This window comes from Penicillium expansum, assembly GCF_000769745.1.
Source record: "Penicillium expansum strain MD-8 chromosome Unknown contig60, whole genome shotgun sequence".
Classification (NCBI taxonomy): Eukaryota; Fungi; Ascomycota; class Eurotiomycetes; order Eurotiales; family Aspergillaceae; genus Penicillium; species Penicillium expansum.
In genome coordinates, this window is record NW_015971399.1 from 300,014 (window position 1) to 322,114 (window position 22,101).

The 22,101-nt window shown below is 48.8% G+C and overlaps 6 protein-coding genes across 6 annotated transcripts; 3 read left to right on the forward strand and 3 right to left on the reverse strand.

Annotated features, from left to right (window-relative positions):
• Window positions 1-5,753: 5,753 nt before the first annotated feature.
• Window positions 5,754-6,554, forward strand: PEX2_023680 (uncharacterized protein; the record flags this gene model as incomplete). Its single annotated transcript, XM_016739643.1, has 1 exon — window positions 5,754-6,554. The coding sequence occupies one exon, from the start codon at window positions 5,754-5,756 to the stop codon at window positions 6,552-6,554; it is 801 nt and encodes a 266-aa protein (XP_016596387.1).
• Window positions 6,555-6,769: 215 nt separating this feature from the next.
• On the reverse strand, window positions 6,770-8,353 carry PEX2_023690 (carboxylesterase/lipase family protein; the record flags this gene model as incomplete). The annotated part of the gene is made up of 1 exon (XM_016739644.1): window positions 6,770-8,353. The coding sequence occupies one exon, from the start codon at window positions 8,351-8,353 to the stop codon at window positions 6,770-6,772; it is 1,584 nt and encodes a 527-aa protein (XP_016596388.1).
• Window positions 8,354-9,318: 965 nt separating this feature from the next.
• On the reverse strand, window positions 9,319-10,887 carry PEX2_023700 (carboxylesterase/lipase family protein; the record flags this gene model as incomplete). The annotated part of the gene is made up of 1 exon (XM_016739645.1): window positions 9,319-10,887. The coding sequence occupies one exon, from the start codon at window positions 10,885-10,887 to the stop codon at window positions 9,319-9,321; it is 1,569 nt and encodes a 522-aa protein (XP_016596389.1).
• A 705-nt stretch (window positions 10,888-11,592) lies between these two features.
• Window positions 11,593-12,585, forward strand: PEX2_023710 (uncharacterized protein; the record flags this gene model as incomplete). The annotated part of the gene is made up of 1 exon (XM_016739646.1): window positions 11,593-12,585. One exon carries the CDS (start codon window positions 11,593-11,595, stop codon window positions 12,583-12,585), a length of 993 nt encoding a protein of 330 aa, XP_016596390.1.
• Window positions 12,586-15,311: 2,726 nt separating this feature from the next.
• Window positions 15,312-18,897, reverse strand: PEX2_023720 (putative nuclear pore complex subunit Nup85; the record flags this gene model as incomplete). Its single annotated transcript, XM_016739647.1, has 2 exons — window positions 15,312-16,325; window positions 16,384-18,897. The coding sequence occupies 2 exons, from the start codon at window positions 18,895-18,897 to the stop codon at window positions 15,312-15,314; spliced, it is 3,528 nt and encodes a 1,175-aa protein (XP_016596391.1).
• A 672-nt stretch (window positions 18,898-19,569) lies between these two features.
• PEX2_023730 (Zn(II)2Cys6 transcription factor domain-containing protein) lies at window positions 19,570-21,989 on the forward strand (the record flags this gene model as incomplete). The annotated part of the gene is made up of 3 exons (XM_016739648.1): window positions 19,570-19,744; window positions 19,787-20,097; window positions 20,826-21,989. The coding sequence occupies 3 exons, from the start codon at window positions 19,570-19,572 to the stop codon at window positions 21,987-21,989; spliced, it is 1,650 nt and encodes a 549-aa protein (XP_016596392.1).
• Between the last annotated feature and the right edge of the window lie 112 nt (window positions 21,990-22,101).

Genomic DNA, 22,101 nt, shown 5'->3' on the forward strand with positions numbered 1-22,101 from the left:
CCCGAATGCTGGAACAAGCGGAACGTCGGGGCCTGCGGTGTTGGCCCCAATCACAACGGCAGACAGAGCAGGAGCTGGGATCCTGGCTGTGCTTTTCGTGGGTTGTATGATAGGTGGGGTGATATTTTTGTTGATGGACCCCTGAGCCCGAGAATAAGAGTCCAACTGCTCTAGTCAAGAGGCATGGGCGAAGATTACGGGCGGTTTACATCTGGAGTTGACATAATAAGATTCTTTTTTTTGTTCACTTGTTGCTTGTGAGCGCCGAACTAGAGGCCAAAGACAAACATGATTGAGAGCACCACTCAGACTGGGCCCGATAATTCCCGGGACCTTGCACTTAGAGAAATCCCCCAGTCAAATCGACGCCGCACCAGACAGCTTCGAGATCAACGCATCAAAACCCTCGGGCTAATGTTGCTCATGAAGTATCTGACCCATTTGTGCCACTCGAACCGCTCCCGAGTTTATACCAGAGTCCGGCTCCGCGTCTGGAACTGAAAGAATTCAGCTGCCCTTTTATGCCACCCATGCGATGATGGTCGCCCGCGTCGGCTCAATCTCCCAACATATTTGTACCGTCAGAGCAAGGTAGCTGTGTTTCAATTGGCCGAGTCTCTTGGTTTATATTTGCGCACGAGGAGCGTACACAAAGCGATTTGTATTGCGATGTATCCTGGAACTGTCCACCCGGAGTTCACGAAGGGGTTCTGGGATGGGAGGGATGTTGGAGCTGGCTGGTTCGGCGGCGAAATTGTTGGAGATTCTTGTTGGCTTGTCGGCGGAGCATAGAGGAAGAGGCAGGTGCTGGAATTGCAAGGGGGAGGGGGCTTTTCCGTGAGCATGTTTGGACGGTAGAAATATGACTGTGAGCGGGCAAGATGGTTTTACTGAGAAACAGGAAGTCAAGTTGATACTCAGCGACATTATTGAAATTTGAAAAAGTTGAGAGAATAGTGTGATAATATTCAAATCTAGCTAGTGACCACCCAAGACCAACTCAATACTTACCAAGATTGACCTCACCTTCGGTATTGTTGATGACTCTCAATGAAAAAGTCGGAGCTGCGATCGTATGAACCCTTCAGCGTACATCGCGAACCATTGGTTCTCAACGGACGCTGAAGAGACCATAGGACTGCGGATCCGAAAATCGCATATGGCCTCAACAAAAAAAAACCTCCTGGATATCCCAGAAGTAAAAAAAAAAAAAACAAAAACAGGAAGATCGAGTGATCAGACCTGTCCGATGTGTTCCGGAACAGTAGGCTGGAACGCAGGCGCGGCCGCGGCCCCGTCCACTTGCTGCTCCATACTAACACCTAGAGATGATTTCCATAGCAGTAGGTTGGAACATAGGAAAGAATCCTCGTCCTCTTGCTGCCTTGTACTTTGCATCCTTCCGTACTGTGACGGGCGATGATGGATATGAGCGGTTCAACGAGGATCAACAAGTTGACACCGTGTGACTCGATATCACGAACCCAACATGGCGTTGCGCCAATATTCTTTGCCAGTACTTTTACCGCACTGGTAGCGGGCGATGGTGGTTCACAGACTTGTTAAGGTCATGATGATTGATAATAACTCACAAACAGCTTGCGGTTTTGTGACCATGATAATTCACAAAAAGCTTTTGGTGCTGTGGTTCCAATAGAGCGCAGTTTCACATTTTCCAGTCCTTTTGCCGCACTGGTGGCGGGCGATGTTGGTTCACTGACCTGTTAAGGTCGTGATGATAACTCACAGACAACTTTCGATGTCGTGGTTCCAACAGAGCGCAGTTTCACATTTGCCAGTCCTTTTGCCGCACTGGTAGCGGGCGATGAAAGAGCGGCGAGTGGTTTCTCGTGAAGGGGCAAAATGGCCATGCTTCCGGCATCTCGTCTCGCCGCACAAACAGAGCGCGGTATATTTTCCCAACTTGGCATCATTGGCCTGGGTTTCAATTTTCAGTTTGACCGAGGAGGGTCACGGGAAATGCTTGCAATCACCTCTAATTCACGGGCTGCTTTATCGACACGAATCTTCCAGTTGCCAAAAATCAAGGGCATTGCCTGGTTCATCGGTATTCTAGCGGATTGCAAGGTTCTCTGGGCCAGTCTTTTTTCTCTCGGATTTTTCAGTTTTTTGGGCCCATTACCTTCATCAGTGAACCTTTGTTTTGACATGACTGTGTCTTGATGTCAGGTTCAAAGAGAGGTGCCATGTAGCCGACCAAGGTGACATGAGCCGTGTTCGAAAAATTCGAAAACACAGCATCGACGTTGTAACTCTTGTAGGATATGATATAACTGAGGCGATCAGTCCGTCAGAGTCAATATCCAAAACTCGCAGATATGATAGGTGACAAAACTATCACATTTTAATATTCAGTGTGGTATTTGCTGTGTTCCAGCAGGAAACCAGGAACCATCGACTTCTTTACAGAAAGTCGAGGTGTGCATGGGCCGTGTCATCCGGAAGACAGTACAATCCTGACCCCACAAAGACTGGGGAAGGGAGAAGACCTCGTAGACGTAACCTTGTCCACCGTATTGCCAAAGCGTGCTGATTGCACGCCATTTTCTTTGGCGCAGATGCTAGGAGCTAGTCGGGGAGATCTCTAAAGAAGAAGAGGAGGTGAATGGGTGGTTCACAGGGGCCTTTTGTAGGTGGTCTCCCAGTGTTCGGTGGAACTATTTTCCATGGTGGGTGGTTCTCCCCGCCTCCTTTGTTCTGTTCACTTTCTCCCCTCTCCTTCTGCCCAATGGGCTCAACTGTTCCTATTTGGTGCCCAATATCCGAGTGTTGGCCCCACCTGAGCTCTGAACTCGGCAATCGCTCCGTGATCGTTTAGCCGCCCGGTTGAAGCCGGACGATCAACAACGACATCTCTACTCCGTGTACTCCGTACTCTGTAAGGAGTACATGGACACTATCCGCCTTGGATGCCTCATCAATAGACACTAGTAACGAAGGACCACTAACTATTAAATCAATATAGCGTCTATATGACGCTCTTTTAAAGTTAATAGAGAATACAAGGGTGTCCTCAGAAGAATGAACAAGAAAAAGAGTCCAAGATGATTATCATTTGAGGATTGCTGGATCATTCATACCACTGGAGTCCAGAAAAGGTGTTGTTCAATTGATAGGCTACCTCGTTAGTCAAGTATCGGCGTTCGAGCTAGTTGGAAAGGTGTTAGTGTGGATTAGGCTGTCAATGGCATGCTCCGGAAATACTACTCTACCCATCCCCTGAAAGCAACTCTCCTGATAATTGACCACTATCGAAGAGTAAACACAACTACCATGAGGAAGCCAGAAGAGATATGGTATATATGGGACCTTGTCTTCCGGGTAAGATTCCAGTACTTGCACATCCCATGAACCATTGTCCTGAAAGGAAAGAAATACAGGTGTCCACTAGAGAGGAGCTCAGAACCCTGTGCCAGGTGTCCAAGTTATTTAATGGCCTCGCCATCCCACTCTTGTACCGATCGGTCACACTGCGCAAGTCGCAGACTACCGGCGAGAACTGGGATGTATTACCCAGCGATGTTGACGATCCAGCCAAAGCCAAAGATCTATCGTATAGCCTGTTTTACCGACTTCTCCACGACGAGAAGATACGAGCCCAGACGCGTGAATTGACGCTCGCAAAAATAAAAGATAAAGCAGATTTCGCGCCTCTCTGCCAGACACTCCAGAGTCCCGACGATCCGTTGACTGGCTTGGTGAAACAAATGCCTAATCTTGATAATATCTAGTATGATATCCTTCCCCGTTCTACGCTGCTACTACGCAGAGTCTCATGCACTTGACTGGCCATCTTTATTAACGGAAAATATAGCTTTCTTGACAAGTTTCCTTTGACGGAGAGGTTGCTGAGTGCATTGAACGAACACAAGAGATCGCCAAGACTTCATCTGCTCGGCTACTATAAAATGAGGCAAATCAGTGCCCCGATACCGTTTGTACGGACGCTGCATATCAAAGTCCCTACTACTAACACGTTCCGTTTCGCGGAGGGGCCGGTGGAGCATGCTTCAACCCTTCGCGATGTGTTTGCTGCATATCCAAACCTCGAAGATTTACGCGTCGAGGTCACGCGATATAGAATGACTTGTGACATGAGGGGTAATCCCTTTTCGAGAAAGATTTTAGAATTTGTTTCACCTAAAAACAACCTTTCTGGGTCCAGTCTTTCCTTGAATGGCTATGTTATTGGACAGGAAGCCTCCTTTTGGCTAGAACAGTTTCCCTGGCACAACCTGCGGTCTCTCAGTTTGGGTCCAGACGACAACCCAGGTTTCCTTGAGAATGTCGGCCACTGTGTACAGAATCTAACCAGTTTCACCATCACAAAGTTTTGCAAATCAACCGTCATGACCCATACGGGGCTTGACTCGTTCTTGTCTTCCTTCCATACGCTGGAAAAACTGACCGCCAAGGGATATGTCCCTTCAGTACATGCCGTGGCTCATCATCCTGATCTGAAATATCTTTGCCTGCATGCGATCGAGCATCCTGATCGAGAAAGACCAATTCTAAGTGTGACGGAGATAGAGCTCTTAGACCAGTCCTGTCCCAACCTGAATACCCTGGAAATTGACGTAAATCCGGATGGAATATGGGTTAGTTTCTTGGAATATTGAATTTGACGCAAGCTAATCAGAAGTCCCTATAGCCTGACCCATTCATTGATTCCTTGGCAAGGGGTTTCCTCAACCTTCGCCAGCTATCCATTCATGTCGAGCTGGGACTCCGACGAATGGAATTGGAAAGGAAATTGAAAGAGGAATTGGGACAACAACGGAAACGGGAGATGAGGCAGCACCAGGGAGAGCAATTCACACATGACTCTGAAAATTCATTGGAAAAAATGGATGAAGCAGATATAGCGGACATGAAGAATCGCCAGAAAAAATGGATGGCGTCGGTATTGACCGAACCCAAAGCGCGGGGCTTTGGAAAGCGCTTTTTCGGTCGGAGGCATGAACCTTCGAGTCTCGAGAAGATAACTTTGAGAACAGGCGAGAGGCTGCGTGATTTCCCGCAATGGCGGCCACTCTATTCATCCCAATTCCACGGAGATCGGTTTGAGAGAATCTTCGAAATCTATTCTCCGAAGAAGGGGGATGAGCCATTTCTCGAAGAACTGGAATCGGAAAGTGTTCGAAGGACTCGAAAATTAAGGGAAAGTATAGAACGCAGGTGTCAGCGACTCAAACCTGCCTCTAAAAGGTGAATTTGAAGGAAAGGGAAGCCATCTTTTGCCGAAAAATCGCTTTGTCTATGGTCCAGCAAGTTTATGCGCTTCCTCTTCAGTACGGGATAGAGTACACGAAAGTAGAGCCCACGAGACGTCAACATTGTCCTAGATCGAAGCTCTCGAATTTCATATTTGAATAAAGGACAATATACTTAATGAATCCCTGGGAATGTTGCTAAAAGTGAGTGTGGATTTTGTACTCCGTAGATCAGCTCCATAAGCCATCTTGGTGGTCTTGTAAGGCCTAGTATAGCTAGACTCAAGCGAATCCTTTTCTATCCCAAACATCAAATAGAACATCAGCCCATGCATACATCCCTAAATACGTACTCCGTACTCCGTACATCCCTAAATAAATACATCCCTGCATATTTAACCCCAAAAGAAACGGTTACACTGCAGCTGAGAATTAAGTAAGCAATAGAGTCGAGTACTAATAGCCTTCTCGTCCCCGGGGCCCCCTCATTTGACATGTCATTATTTAGCTTTGACCAAAATGGCCCCTCTCCCACCTCAGTTCGAAATTCGCGTTCTTGGACCAGAACACGAGGAATGGGCTCGGGCAATTTGTATTCATACAAATCTATTCCACTCCCCACTCTGGCCGGTTGTTTATCCCGAGAACAAGGTCCAACGAGCCTATCAGGCTTTCAGGCATTCGCACTATTTAATCAAGCACCAAATCGACTCCGGGAAGTCACTTGGTATCTTCGACAAGGAATACCAGTACAAGCGACCCGAGTCTGCAGCCACGGGAGGCAAGCTGTACTGGAATCTAGATGATGAAAATGTCACCGAAAGCGATCTTGCAGAGCAGATGGACTTCCCACTAGTCTCAATTGCCATGGCCTACGATGGCATCGACGAAATAGATATCGATGGGATAAAACCCCTGATAGCAGTACTGCCTTTGTTTGAAACAGTCTACCACGGCCTCGGGGAGCTAGACCAGCGCGATCCTGCGTCGTGGAAGCCCACTGCCCGTGGACAAGTGCTGATGCGCAATGCTACAAACACCGTCCAATCTTATACTGGTCATGGGCTTATGCGACTGCTGGCTGAAGAGATGATGAGACGTTCGGCGGCTGAAGGTTACCGAGGTATCCAGATCGAGAGTCTTTCTGGGGCTGTGCAGAAGGTGTGGTCGAACCCGCCGGCACCCTTCAAGGGGACTATCATCGCGCAGTTTCACACAACCACATACGAAGAGAAAAATGCGTCAGGGGAGGTTGTGTATCCGTTCCGACCGGCGAGTGTGAATGTTTCTAAGATCTTTGTCGACCTCCGGGCTGAATAAATCCAAGAGACTACTTTCAACAGTTGAATTGAACATAAAGATCTAGTGTGCAGTTTGTAAATTATATGAGAGTAGGCTGTATAATATAGCGTAGAATATGGGACATAGCTAGAGTGCTGTGTCATGAATACCCAAATATGTACAATTTAATCAATATCCACGCACTGTTTGTCTCAGTATATGGACCCTCCCTATACCAGAACAGATACATATACCTAGCACGGGCTAGGAGTAGCCGACTTGAAATATTTCAGCAGAACCTCCTTCTCCTTGATGCTAGAAGTGATGGGAATCTTCTTCCAGGAAGTGCCCAAATCGAACTGACTATTTTGCGAGGGAACATTGGGCCCCCAATACGGCAATGTCCCATTGCTGCTCGACCCTCCCTTGTTGGGGTTCTGAGTCTTGACGAAATTAGCCCAGTAGGACGACATCTTCTCCGCAACCTCATAGTCAGTCGCGCTGTAGCTTGAGGACTGAGCATACAGGTTACCCAGAGCGTACACAACCTCTGAGCCATGAGTGGCACCACTACTCGAGGGATAGTAGCTCCACAGGTAGTAGTAGATAGGCTGGTCAGAGGTCTTGCTCCATCGGTTGGCGAATGACCACGTGGAGGTGCAGTATCCGGCACGCAAGATGGCATTGTAGGCATCCGTCGCGGTGGCGGTGGTGTTGGCCGGGTGAAGAGCTAGGAGCTGGGCGGCGTAGTCTCCATAGCTCGAGATAATCTCCTCTTCATACTGTGTCACGTTGTAAGATGTGGTCAGATCGATGCCGTCCTCGTCCTTGTTGTTACCAACCAGGATTGGCACATTGTTTGCCGCTCCTTCCTCCAAGCTACGGATGTACTTGTGGGGGATAGAGTGATTGTTCAGGACAGGGTCAAAGCCGGTGAAGGCAGAGGTTCCAGTTCCGGTTAACACAGTCGAAAGATCCATGGCTCTCAGCTCAGCCAGGCTAGAAACATTCAATGATTCATAAAAGATGTTTCCGAAATCCATCGACCAGGTCATGTTCCGATAGTCACTGCCGTATCCCACCATGTTCGGGTCGTATGGGTCCTTGAGGCCACTTTCCGCGATCACTCCCTTAATCAGGCCTTTGGAGAGAGGGCTATTAAGTATATGGTAGCTTGCTCCTGAGCCGAAGGATTGTCCAGCCGCGGTAATTGCCTCAGGGTCTCCACCGAACGCTGCAATGTTTTCATGAACCCATTTGAGAGCTGCAATCTGGTCCAAGAGGCCGTAGTTTCCCGTTGTGCCGGTTTCATTTTCTAGCTCAGGCAAAGTGAGCCAGCCCAAGGGTCCGGTGCGGTAGTTGTAGCTAACAAAGATGATATCTTTACCAGCCATACCAGCGCCATCATAGGTGGACTGGGAGGACTCACCACCAGCAGCATATGACCAGAACATGACGGGTAGTTTGGCATCGACCGAAGTGGCGGAGCTCCAGATGTTGATGCTCAAACAGTCCTCGCTGTAACCATCACCAGCCGACTGACTGGGGCAGCTTGGTCCGAAGGAGGTGGCCTTGTAGGTTCCGTTCCAGGATGGAGCAGGTTGGGGTGGTCTCCAGCGGTGTTCGCCGGCTGTGGTGCCTGCGAAAGGAATGCCCTTCCAAACGGAGATATCCTTCCAGTTGGATATGGTGGATGGCGCGTTGCTGCTATTGAAGGCAGCTGCGCCCTGCAACTTTCCCTGGGGAATCTTGATGGTCTGATCATGAAGAGCTGCATCTGCCACGGCAAGCATGGCAAAGATGCCAACCCCACGGCCGAGGTCTTTGGAAAACTTCATCTTTCCGGTGACGTTGGGAGATAAACTTGCAGTGAATGGCGATGGATTTTGTTCAAAAATCTCTCTAAGTGTACATTGAATCAAGAGAGGGGTGTGTTCATATAAATTGAAAACCGCCTAGGTGTTAGGATAATGTAACGTCCGCAACCAAGGCCAATCTGGAATCTAGTGGAGACGTATAAAATGCCTTATCGAATGAAAAACCAGTCTCCTAGGTAATAACAGTATTGAGACGGACCTAAAGACAGGTGACGCGTTCCTACCGTTATGTTCAATACTTAAAGGTGTAGTGAGCTGTAGATCACTCGATGTGGTTGCTCAATGTGGAGGAAGAATCAAGGGGTGGATCTAATAAGACCGAAACACTAAGCCTCAATAGGTAGTTAGTGCCGTTAAAGTATGTTGTATGGGCTAAGATGGCAGAAGAATAGTTGCGGTCTGACGCTAAAATCCTGGAGATATGTGTATTAAGCTGTCCATTTTACTGTCGGTTAGCCTTTGGAGTATGTTCGGCTGTGTGAAACTACTAGGGTGCTCTTAACTATATAATATGTTCTCTGCTGCATGTGGTTTACATCCACGCTGTAGCCCTAGCCTTATGATAGGGCCAACCAGTGGATATCCTTCCCAAGCTAATCCCAGGTAGACATAGAGCGTTTCAGAGACATGGTACGATGCAATAATTGTATACCGTAGTTCAGCCGAGGGGGATAATGCGGGATATATGCAATAATCGTGACAGCCCACCAACACCGAAACACCGGGTGTTGGTGTAGCATACCCAAGTATCAATTTTTCTTAACCCTTAAACCAGCTTAAGCAAGTACAAAAAAAGTAAAGATCTAATACAGGTTCATTTTAATCGATTTACCAGTAAGATTAATTCTCAAAATAACACAGAGGAAGTTAACTGAATTGTAAGTCGCCGCATTACAGTTATTCCTATGGGGTAGGTCGTAGCCAATCTAATACTTCTTCAAGGTACTGAACCATGACTTAAAGAGATCAACCTTTTTGCTCCATGCCACAGGGGTTTGGCCCCATCTATTTCCAACATGCTGCACAAGCTGCGTTGAGTTCACGGCAAGCCAAGGAGTCAACCCATCACCATTGGGGTTTCCATTCTTGATGAAGTTAGCCCAGTAACCATTCATCTTCTTGGCGATGGCATAGTCCTCGACCGTCCATGGTTTGTCGGTAGCATAGAGGTTGTTCAACACATAGTTGATCTCAGACTCGTGGTAAGCACCCTGGTCCTGCCCGGGAGGAGCGTGGTCCCAGTAGTAGTTGTATACCAGGCTGTTGTAAGCCTTGCTCCACATCTGAGACCAGAGCCATGTGCCAACCTTGGAGCGGTCCGTAAACTGAGAATTGTATGCTCCAGAGGCAGTGCTGTTGTCATGTGCAGGATAGAGACGAAGGAAGCGCTGAGCCCAGACGTCATTGTACGTCTCGTTGAGGTTTGTCAGGTACTCTGACATGCTGATATCCAAACCATAAGTGGCACCACTTTCATCCTTTGTGTTGCCTGTAACGACAGGCACATCTTGAGCCAATCTATTTTTTAAAGTGTTGTAGTAAGTGTCTGGTATAGCGTAGTAATCAAGCGTGGCCGAGAAGTCATAGGTGGAACTAAGGAAGTTCGTGACCAGGCTTGCCATTGGCAATTCACGGGCCTCGGCAATACTAGAGACATTCAGACTCTCCAAGTAAGAGCTTGCTGTGGAGTAGGAGGAATCAAGGGTGGTGTAGGCCTCAGCGAGGCTAGTACACAAAGGATCCCGTGGATCCCGAACACCGCTCTGAATAATAGCCCCGGTAATCAATCCCTTGGTCAAGGGGCTATTCAAGATATGCTGAGTTGCGGCAGATCCAGCAGATTGACCCATAACAGTGATGTGGTCTGGGTCACCACCGAAATGGGCAATGTTGGCCTTGATCCACTTGAGGGCAGCGAACTGGTCGAGCATACCCCAATTTCCAGAGGTGTTTTGTCCATTTCCAAACTCTTCAGTCAGTTCTGGAGACGCCAGCCATCCAAAGGAACCAGTGCGGTAGTTGTAATTGACAAAGACAATGCCTTGATCAGCCATCCCACCACCATCAAACAGGGCGTCTGCCGCAGTCGAGAGAGCTGGATAACTCCACATGACTACAGGAAGCTTGGCATCAGTGGAATTGGCAGGACTCCAGATATTGAGATTCAAACAATCCTCATCAATGGTGTAGTCATTATTGCCGTCCGTTGCTGAAGGGCAAACATTTCCCCAGTTCTTGGCATCCAGAGTCCCATTCCATGCGCTAGCCATTTGGGGAGCCTTCCACCGATTTTGGCCTCCAGTAGTGGCTGCGAATGGGATACCTTTCCACACTGTGATATCCTTCCAATGGGTCAAGTTGCCGGTGTTGGAGACATTGAAAGCAGGGTAGCCCTGGACACCTCCATACTTGGTTTCGATGACAGAGTTGTAGAGTGTGCCTGAGACGATGGGCACCATGCCGCATATGGCTGCGGTAGTGTATTTACAACGCATGGGTGATAATTCCGGAAATCTTGATGGGGGAAAAAATGATGAAGACAAGCCAAAAAAAAGGTAAGGGAGATCGAAGCTTTTAGATAGCTTGGGTGGGGACTTTATACTTCAATCTTCTCGAAATGCAAAAGGTGATTGTTATAACCCGTATTGGCATCTCTCATTAGAACATCCTGAATGATCTGTTTGGGTGTTCCAAGGTTATACGGAAGCCAGCATACGTGTTGCATTGTAGACCCACCGTCCAAATTTAGTGTCAAAAAACTTGAGATTAGATGTAACCCCGAGGAAACAATAGACACCAGTATGTCCAGAATATACAGATCAGGAGCAACAGAAGCCAAGTATTCGCAATATTATGCAGATCTCTGCGGTTATCTCCGAGCCAGTCGGCCTCAGATCCCAAAACTGGTAAGTCTCGACCGACATCGGAGTTGATGAAAGTGTCAAACTTGGAAAGAACGTAATTGTATCCCGTCTTTAGTCTCTTCTGTGGAATTTTTGGCTGATCTTGCCTTATATGAGACTGAAGCTATACAGATGAGTATATGCCGCGTAGTCTAAACTGACCAAGCAATAGTCCAACAATGTTGCTAAAGGTATATACCTAGGTAACTCCACCATAGGGACCGGTCTAGTTTTCATCGAATTCTACCTAAATACTTACTTTCCTTGGAAGTCATATCTCTCTCCATACATTCCACCATGCGTTCATTCGTCACCTTACCTCTGTGTCTAGGCGCCGTTGCTGCTTCAAATCTCCGTACTGTCTACCAGTTCGCCTCCAACGATACCTGGTTAGAGAACCTGGCCATACGATCCAATGGTAACATCCTGGCCACTGAGATTGGTCCTCCAGCCAACCTCCTGTCCTTTGATCCCCGCGAAAAGCATCCTCAGAAGAAATTGATTAAAGAGTTCACCTCCGTGCTGGGTCTCTCCGGTATCACCGAAGGCGCCCACGATGTTTTCTACGTAACTGGGGCTAATACGACATCCGACAATATCAGCGATCCACCCAAGAATGCAACTCACATTTGGGAGGTCAATTTCAACGAACACGGCAACAGTCCGAAAATAAAGCTCCTGTGTCGCCCTACGGCGCCTACTGGATTCAATGGCTTGGCCACATTCAACGAGACCATCTTGCTCGCTAGCGCCTCCTACCAAGATGCCATCTTCGCGGTTGACACCAGCACTGGTCGTACCTGGGAAGCCATCAAACAGGAGAGCCTGATGTCATCCATTAATGGAATCAAGGTGTCAGATGGCTTCGTCTACTGGACTGCCAACAGCGCTTTGTATCGCGCAGAGCTATACCCCAACGTCACTGCTGGCACGGGACAGCTGATCTTCCAGGGCAGCGCGTTCGACGATTTTGTCATTGCTCCCAGTGGTTTCGCCCTCAATTCTACTTACGATTCCAACTACAATTTTGCCTACCTGACCACCTCGGCTGGAAACACGATCGAGCAGGTTATATTTACCCGTAATGGCACTGCCATTGGTGGCGAGACCGTTGCTGGGTCTGAGGACTCGACGGAAGTTGCTGAGCCTACGGGTGTTTTCTTCGGAAGGGGGGATGATCAATTGAATAGAATCTATGTCACCACCGGTGGTGGTAGTGGTGTCAACGTCGATGTGAATGGTACTGAGACTGCAGTTGGTGCACAGGTGCTGGAGATACAGCTGAGTTAGATTCCAGAAGTGCCCTGAATATAGAAGAGATGATATGATACAATTGTATAATGGAATGTACGGAATATAATGCCTTTGAATATCAATATCTTGAGCTGATAGGTTTATTCTCAGTATGCCGCGGGCAAGGAAAACTAAACTTGAAACTCTGGAACGCTCCTCTTTCTAAAAGATACAGTCATCCCTATTGATCCGTGCTAGGCACTACCGTCGACACATGTCACCTCAACCCCATCACCCTTTGTCTCGATATAGCTCAACTACTTGTTGCCGATATGTCACGAGAAGAATGGATGCAATGAGTTACTATCACTTACAAGAAAGAACCAGTCCTCGTCTCATACAAATTAGCAATGCAGGAAATATAGTGACAGATACGCTTTAAGACAAAAGAAGCGCCCACAATGCATTATATTTTGAAAATATCATGGTCCTTCCTTGGCCCATCATCCAATCGCATAATCTCGCACATATATTCATCACCCGTGCTTGTTCGTTCCAGTCCTGCACTCAGACATGGACCAGTATTTCATATTGAACTTCGCATTTCGATGAGACTCAACTCCTAGTTGAGTGAAATTCAGACAGTGGAATTAATCGATGTTCCACACAGCAGTACTGCTGTCTGGGAGCAACGACCACTGCATCGCAAAACCAAAACAATGAAGTGCAGAGAAAAAGGCGCAAAGCAAGGTCCATCAACTCTCCAGCATCAGGAATTGCCAACACCAGTGTCGACAATAAAAAACCCGAAACCCCCATTCCACAGACAATTTCGAATAGAAAAGAAGAACAAAAGAACAAAAGAAAATAACACATCCAGAGACCCCGAGAATAAATAAGAATGGCACAGCCATGATACATAATCCATCTCAAATCTACCAATATTTCTCCTCGCTCTCACTCTCACCCTCACTTCCACTCAAATCCTGACTCCCATACCCGGAATCAGACCGACACCTCGCACCAGGCGAGACAGCATAGATCCCACGTCCCGAGTGCTTATCACAGGTATAGCCAACCAGGACGGTCTTTTCCTGTACTTCATGACCGCGCTGTCCATAAGCAGAGCATGGGTCGATGGAGTGCTCGAAGTAGAGGCATTTGCAGACGGAGTAGCGCTCAACAACTTTGTAGCACATTTTTTATGGTGTATTGAATAGGATTCGGGGTTGATGAATTAATGGTTGAAGTATGGTTGTTTGAGTTGTTGGTCGAAATAGAAGAAGCGAACCAGCCGATTGATTGAATGAACAGAAGAAGTAGAATGTAGAAAATAAGATGGACAAATATAGAAAGAGACGTTGTCTCGCGAAAGAATGACCCAAAACGAACAGGGAGTGACTGGTTTGATAAACCGAGAGAGGGGATAGAGGAACAGGGCGTTATATATGCAGCTATAGAACGGATATAACCATAACTCATAATTATGGATACAATATAAATATCACGTTATAATATAATAATAAATCAGATTGTAAAATAATGTAAAAGAATGTAAATTAATGTCAAAATCAAATGTAGATCCAAGCCATATCCCGTCAGCCCTATGAGTTGTAGCCCCAGGCAGAAACCAAGAAACCAAACGGGGCGCGCCCAATCGGCAAATAAGGCTGAAGAGATGTGTGAATAGTAACTCCACTCTGTCGGTACTGGATATCTACATGTTATCTACATGGGTCGAGCTTAGCAGAGTATCCATTTTACCCCTCTATGCTGTATGTAGTGGGGGGTGATACACAGTAAAAGACCAGTCCAGTCCCATACCCTCAGCTGGAATGTTCACATCTCTGACTCCGAAGTCTCACTATCATGCCACAGTAACAACAAGAGTCACAGCAGCACTAAAGCGATCTATAACGAAGTGTGGCAGGGAAGCAAAGACGGTGAACCCATAGTGAAGACACCCACCCCTCGATGAGGAATCCAATACAGTGAGTCGGTGAGCCACAGGCTGTGCAGCCACAGAACCGTGAGGAAATACCATTTTGCACTGGATTAGGAATCACGGATCGCGATATAACTGGCTGGATGACGTCGATCGTCCACAGTGCCCCAAGTGGGCACATCGGGGCGTTTCTTTGAGTCAGAGCCTCTTAACACAGCCCCTGTCACTTCCAGGATTAGTACTGCGGCTCAGGGGGTATAGGGCTGTTGACCGCATATTGGTAACTATATCTTCATACAAATATTATCTATTCTATTCCAAGATGTTGCATTCAAGCGGTGGCATTTGATGTTGTGGAGTGGATTAGGCGCCCGTGTTCAGCTGCTGACGCTAAAACTAACAGAGTTGCCTATGTACCGGATAACGGAGAACGGAGAACGGAATACCGAGACATTCATGAGAACCGGTTTTTTTTTACTTTGACGCTAACCTCTACGTTTTCCCCCGTTGAATGGAGGGGAATGTACCTTGTGGGTTAACCGTCAGAGGCCGTAGGGCTGAGGGCTCGAGCCCACTTGGGCTGATGATTGCCTTTTTCGGCAATCGGAGGGCGAGGAATGGGTGATTGGGTACGGATATGCATTTACATTGTAGATACACTACTGCTACAGAATGAAGCCGCATAAGTCTGATATCGTACAGCGCCTGTCACAAGGACAAAGCGGGGTCCTGAACAATTAGATGTGGGTGCAAGTGGTGCTAAGCTAAATTCATTTCCCGGATTAAAAAACACCCATTTTCAATACTAGGCCTCCCTCGTACTCTTAACTCCGTAATTTCAGATTGATCCCATTGCCCCATGACTCAACCCGCGTGCCAATCCCAGTCGGAGCATCTGGAGGATATCCTCGCCCTTGGCAGTCTCGGAAAGCCCCGCACGCCAATCCCATCCGCGATCGGCGGCTTTGTCGCCTGGGGCGGGCACCAGGACGCCCGAACTGCCTACAGAGGTAGGGCCGGATCCGGAGCCGGAGCGTGTGCGTGCTGATTCGAGCATGTCGTTGCCAATGAAGGCGAAACTGGAGGCGGAGAAATTGGACACGGATTTCTTCAACAGAGCGCGGGGGGAGGGGGGCCCATCTGATCCTCCGCGGGTTGATGATTGGTATTCGAGTAGGGTGGAGCGGAAACACTCCTCGCACTGTGCGTATACACGCGGGGTGACGGTTTCCAGGTCCTCGATTGCGGACAGGATGGTGAATTGTTGGGATACGGAGAGGACTGCAGTGGGTTCTGGTTGGGGGTTAGTACCAAGGAAGAAAGCTGAGGTGATGGTATTGGGCGACTCACGGTTCACAAACGCACAGGCTTCACCCAGAAGAGCTAGCAGTCCATCCACCTGTACAGCGGAATCACGGTCTGGGTCGTAGAGACCTCCGTAAATATTATCTGCTGCACTCCCAATAACAGCCGCGAGAGCTTGCGCAGCGGCGCGTCGCCGAGCCAACGGCTTATAGCGTGGTCGCTGACCCTCTTGCAGTTCGAACTCCTCGTCGCGGATCTCATAGAACCGGCGCAGCGTCGCGTAACCACTGAGATAGAATTGGAGGATCCGAGCAGCTTCTTCGTCAACCTGTGCAATAGACGACAGGCATGCTTTCGGTTCCTTCATCAAAGAGCGCAGTTGTTCATCGAGATCGGCCGTCGCAGGGTACGCGCGTGATTGAACCAAACTGTAGGAAATCAAAAGGTCGACAACTGACTTGACCTTGCGTCGGCTCTGGGCACGAGCATAACAGACGAGAGCCAGACCAAAGTTTTCGGATTTCGAGGTCAACATGTCGCCGAATCGCTGTCAATCAATTAGCATTTAGTCAGATAGTCAAAAACAATTCCCTTCTACTACTCACCTCAGATACTCGACGGCCTTGATCCTCTAGCTCAAGCTCTGAGCAGAGAACCACCAGTTTATCCAACTGATCAGGGCTTTCCAAAGGAAGCTTATCCACGATCTCGGACACAGCCTTCTTCATCTGGTTTGCATCGTCAAAGCGACTCAACACCTCAATAGCCAACTCCCAGCCTTCACGGGAGCTGTGCTCGTCCTCAATAACGGATCGGTCATACAGTCCGAATGCGTAACTGTGAAGAATATCGTCCTTGTGCAAATGGCGGGCCGGAGACTTGTTATCCTGTCCGTACGAAAGAACCATAAGATCATTCTCAGACAGACCAGGTAGCGTCTTTTGGCTGCTTCCAGACTCAAACCAACCTCCGAGGCTAGCAACTTCTGCGACCGCAGCAGCTACGCAAAGTGACCATGTCTGTACTAACTCCAATACGCCCTGCACATTGCCTTCGAAGACAGATGCGAGACCGACTTCCACGCTGCTGAGCGTATTGGGTCGGAAATCAGCGTTGTCGGACGCATCGCTGGTGGTATGACTAAGGGCTAGTTCGAGACGATCAAGGTAAGCACCACGCATGTTGCGATCAACAGCGCGAACGTGGTTCTTTGGGCCGCGCGAGCGCAAGAAATCTTGGAAGTTGTCGCTGGATGAGGTGGCGCCGAAATCCATGTTAGAACCGGAGTCATCCTCACCATCCCACCATGCTGTCAACGCAATGGTTGCCTCCACCCAGTCTTGAGACTTGGCCTTGATGGCAGACGGGTCGCCCAGAATAATTCGGTAGATAGATCTCAAGCTCTGGTAAATTGACCATGGGACACGGCTTTCTGCCATGCGAGCTGATTGAGCAAATGAAATTGGGTTCTTGTTTGGGTTAAAAGTGGACAACCCGAAGTTGACGGCCTGGAAGCGATTCTCTGGAACCGGCACAACCGATTCATCTCGCTCCTCTCCCTCAGCGAATTCCTCCAGGTCAGTGACAGCCGAAAGCACTCGTTTCCTGTACTGAGACCAGTCAAGGCCAGTGACCTCCCAGTCTTCAGATTGGGTTCCAGGGCATGATTCAAGAATTTGAAGAGCCTTGTTGACGCAGCGCTGGATATTTTGTAGCTGTGCGCCGCGGTAGCCAGTCTGTGGGAGTCCATCCTCCAATGCTGATCGGGCGTAGTTGAAGTCTGCGGAGCGGAGAACATCTGCGGCATCAGCCAAGCGACCACGCAGAACAGATGCAATGGTAATATCCCAGAAGTTTGAGGATGCGGTCGGGTTCGGTTCCACATATTTCAATGCCTGGAGGTCCTTGGTCTGCGATGCGTGGTTTTCACTGAGCCAGCCAAGCAAAACCTGAGGCAGGGGCTTGGGGATGGGGGGTCTCGTCATGGCTTTCACCATACCGGCGGCCCCGGTGCGCATGGGGTTGATGTTGGCAGTTGGGGGTGTTTCACGGGAAGGGTGATGGATTTGGAGCAGCAAGGAAGTCAAGAAGGTAGCTTTCACGAGGTTGGGAGCCTGCTCCCCGGGCCCAATACCCGAATGCGCACCGTAGGGCCGGTCAATTCCACTTTCATCGGCGCAAGTCTGCCAGTTCTCTGCCAATTCCTTTGAAACCTTGGCCAATACAGCATCGAAATCAACATGTTTGAATTCCGCGGCTTTGAGCTCGTCGGAAAGTTTGCCCAGGGCATCCTCCGTTTTGAGAATCATCTCACTTGGCTCTTTGACAAGGGCAATGCGAGATCTGGCAGCAAGGTTGTGAAGAATAGATGGCATCGCGGACGGCTTCTTGGGGGCCAAATTGGTCTTGCGAACAGGGGACTGGTGCGCCCAGTGCTCGTCAAGCTTCGGTCGCTTGGCATCGCTTGGATTCGAATAGATCGGTTTGCGCTGCGCACCCATGGAGGGCTGGGATTCGAAGGGGTTTCCGAAAGCCGAGTCTAGGAAGTTGAAGTTCTTAGAACGATCCTGGGTGCTCATATCCATATCCTCTTCACCTTCCTCCTCCTGTTCAAGTTCCTCTTCCTCGGGTTCCATCCTGTCTTCCTGATCTTCGTTAAAGTCACTCATTTGGGACGAGGCAAACCCATTAGACTGTCCGAATCCCATCGAATCTCCAAATCCGCCTCCATTTGGCACACCAAAACGAAGACTAGAGTTGCCTTTGAGCTTGGTGGAAGGAGCTTTGGTCTGCTTGGGCATGGCATAATCTGTCGATCCAAAGGATGAGCCAAAGATGCTGTCATTTGTATTAATGTTACCGGATTTGGTAAAGACGGAGTTGGAGAAGTCATTTCTCGAGAATGAATTCTGGTTTGTGGAAAATGCGCTATCGTTTCTGGAAAAAGAGTTGATGCGCGAGCCACCATTGATGTTCGATGTAGAATGCGGTATGAATGAGCTTGCAGTCGACGGCGGCGGGCCGGCAGGAGTTGTCGACACATTGCTCCAGAGGCTGCGAGAGCGATCTTTCTCTGGAGTCTCAGGTGGACTGGACTCGTAGGGTACTTGGAACGACATCGCGGGGTGGGGTTGATCAGAATGAGAAAGGACGGGTTGACGGCATCAGAGGACGCAAGTTTTAGGCCGCAAAAGCTCTAAGAACTGTTAGATGGAACAAACGACAATGTCAATCGACAAAGACTGATTCGCCAAGCAGCCAAGAAGGTCGATGCAGGAGATTGTTTGTCGGAGAAGTTCCCTCTTCTCCAGACTTGCTTGTTTTTCTTGCCCTTCACTTTCCGCTTGGACGCGACGGCGAAAGTTATCAGGCACCCAGGCATCAATAATTAGATCATGTGATGTGACTTGAAACTGAGTCACGTGATATTGCTGACTCATATCAGCTTGGTCGGGAGCCTTTAAAATTAGGCCGTAGCAGTCATCACCACGTGGCGATCGCTCCCCATGATTCGTCCGTTGCCCTGCACTGCCAGCACCCCGGGGGCCGTCAGGCAGGGCTCAACAGTCGGGGGCCAAATCCGGTGCATATGATTGCCTGGGGGCTCGAAAGGCACACTTAATGAGAAGAGCCTTGCAAAGATCGATGCCAATAATGCTTGTTTAAGCAGAGCCCAGCCTCTAATTGATCTGAGAATCTAGATATATAATGAACTTAGTGTTCTCGAGTTATTGGGAAATAATCACAAATCTACACCGAATGATAGCATTCTTAAGTTCATCACATCCATCATGAACCCAGCCGCCCAGTATCTCATCACCCACAGCTTTTGGCGCCACAATTACGATGTCAGCACAACAAACAAAACACACCTCTTCCACATCGCCAACTCCTCCCTTACACCAGGAAAGCCAGACCTCACTTTCCACAGTAGCCCCGACTCCAGTGGACCCGTCGTGGGAGTATGTAAGTTTCGACACTTCTCCTCCGACTGTCAGATTGGTATAGGGGACCCCGGACGGCCCAACAAATTGGATTGGGAATATCTCCACAAGCAAGGCTTTACGAAGCGCATATATTGGTTCCGCATGCAGTTAGACAATGGCACCAAGCAAACCTTCACCTGGAAACGAACCCACTCACTTGGGAGTGGATATGAAAACCATAAACTAGTTGAGGAGAGCAGCCAAACTGTGGTGGCAGTATTTTCTTCTGGGGGCAACTTTTCTAAAACAACCGGCTCCTTGGATATCTACTCGAAGCTGGGGCCACGGTTCTACCTCATGACACTTATCTCGGGAATTGCCTTGGTTGAAAAAGTGAGGCGTGCGAAACAGAGCTCCGCGGGGGCTGGTGTTGGCGCTGCAGGTGGGGGAGGATCAAGTTGTTAGGCCGACCTCGGGAGGCTTGCAGTCAAGTTGTTATGCCGAGGCTTTTGGGGTTTCATTGATGGCAGTTATATATAGTACACAAATACGAAGTCATAAAAAATCATGGAGACTTGCGGTTTATTTAGTGTTATTTTAGCTATGACAGATACCCTTAGCGCAACTGCCAGGCTCTCTTTAAATTTCTTAAAATTGTTTTAACTACCGAGTACGATGGCAGTACGGAGTACTTTTTACAAAACAGACCACTTAAATTTACGGTTAAACCCGGTTAAATAAAAGGCTCGCTCCGAATGTCCAAAAGTAAGGTGAGGCAGTGCAAGCAAGACAATGTTTCAGATTAGACAAGCCTTTTTTGGATGGTTTGATCGACAGGGTTCCATTACATAATCCTATACTATCATCGGGGCCCGAGGCCTCCGATCATATCGAATCCTGTTGCCTACCCTTAAAAAGGTAAAAAACAACCCTAAATACCAAAAGAGCCTCGGCGTTTTTTTTTCTTTCTTTCGAACTATGACCAATCCAAATATTACATGATGGCGCTCCGACGACCACATCGGAAATCTCGTCACGGCTGTGTGGAATGCAAGAGGCGACGAGTGAAGGTATGAAATAAGAAAAAATAATGAAAATACAGCCCACTCATTCCATAATAGTGCGACGAATCCAGGCCATCCTGCACCAACTGCGCCAACCGTCACTCCGAGTGTGAGTACGGGTCGTCAACATCCCTACTGTGGGCAAATGAAGGGTCCGATAGCGGACAGGCAGGCGACTCAGCATCGGGACTTCGTTCACCGTCAAGTTCAACCACAGGTGCGGGGGCAGCAGAGTCCCTCGGAATCCTAACTCAACTCGGCAGCGAAAATGCCATAACCTCAGCCGGGTCCGCATTGAACCTCAACGACCTGGAGCTGATGATGCAGTGGTGTAACGCGACATTCCAGACACTGTCACGCAATGAGCGCACCGATCCAATCTGGCGTACCATCGTGCCCGAAGAGGCACTCTCGCACCCATTTCTGATGCACGGCATTCTGGCGCTGTCATCGCTGCATCTCGCTCGAACAGGGCCTGAGCCGACTCATCGCGCGTCGTATCTCAATCGTGCCGTCGCACACCAGAATCAAGCGCTGGCGCTTTTCCGGGAGCTGTTGGGTGATGTGAACGAGAGTAATGCCAAGGCGATGTTTGCTTTTGCAGGGATTGTGGTTATCTACACGTTTGCGTTCCCGCATACGCCAGGCCCGCAGGATCCATGGGACTGCGTCGATGACTTGTACCAGGTTCTTGTTTTGACCCGTGGCGTGCAGCAGGTTATTCATGCGCCGCGGGACTTTACAAGTTTTCTAGTGGACGGCTCTTTCGGTCCGATTTTGCAGGTTGAGGAGGTTCGGGGCCCGATGCCGAAGGATACGACTGCTATGCTCAAACAACTGCGTGAAGCCAACAAACTCTGTGGGGCGCGAGATCCGAATCATGAACTCCAAATTTACGAAGGGTCTATTGCGAATCTCGAGGAAATGCTCAGTTGGTGCTACAGCGGAATGAGGGCAAATACGATCGCCGGGAGGTGGGCGATTCGCTTGCACCCCCGGTTTATGGAGCTACTACGCGAACGAGACCCCTTGGCGCTAGTGATGCTAGCGCACTATGGCGTGCTTTTGCATTATTTGAAGCATCGATGGTGCTTTGACGAGTGGTGTGTGAGGGTCTCCAAGGCCGTATGGGCAATATTGGACGACCAGTGGAGGCCGCTGATCGAGTGGGCAATGAAAGAAATTCTCGGTGTTAACTTTTTGGAGCAGGTTGACACTTGATATTCTGAAGCATTTTTCTGTCACGTTTCATATTCATATTCATATACCCAAGTTCAAAGCGCTGAAACCGCGAGAAAAATTCCATAACAAAATCAAAAGAAAACAATTCGAA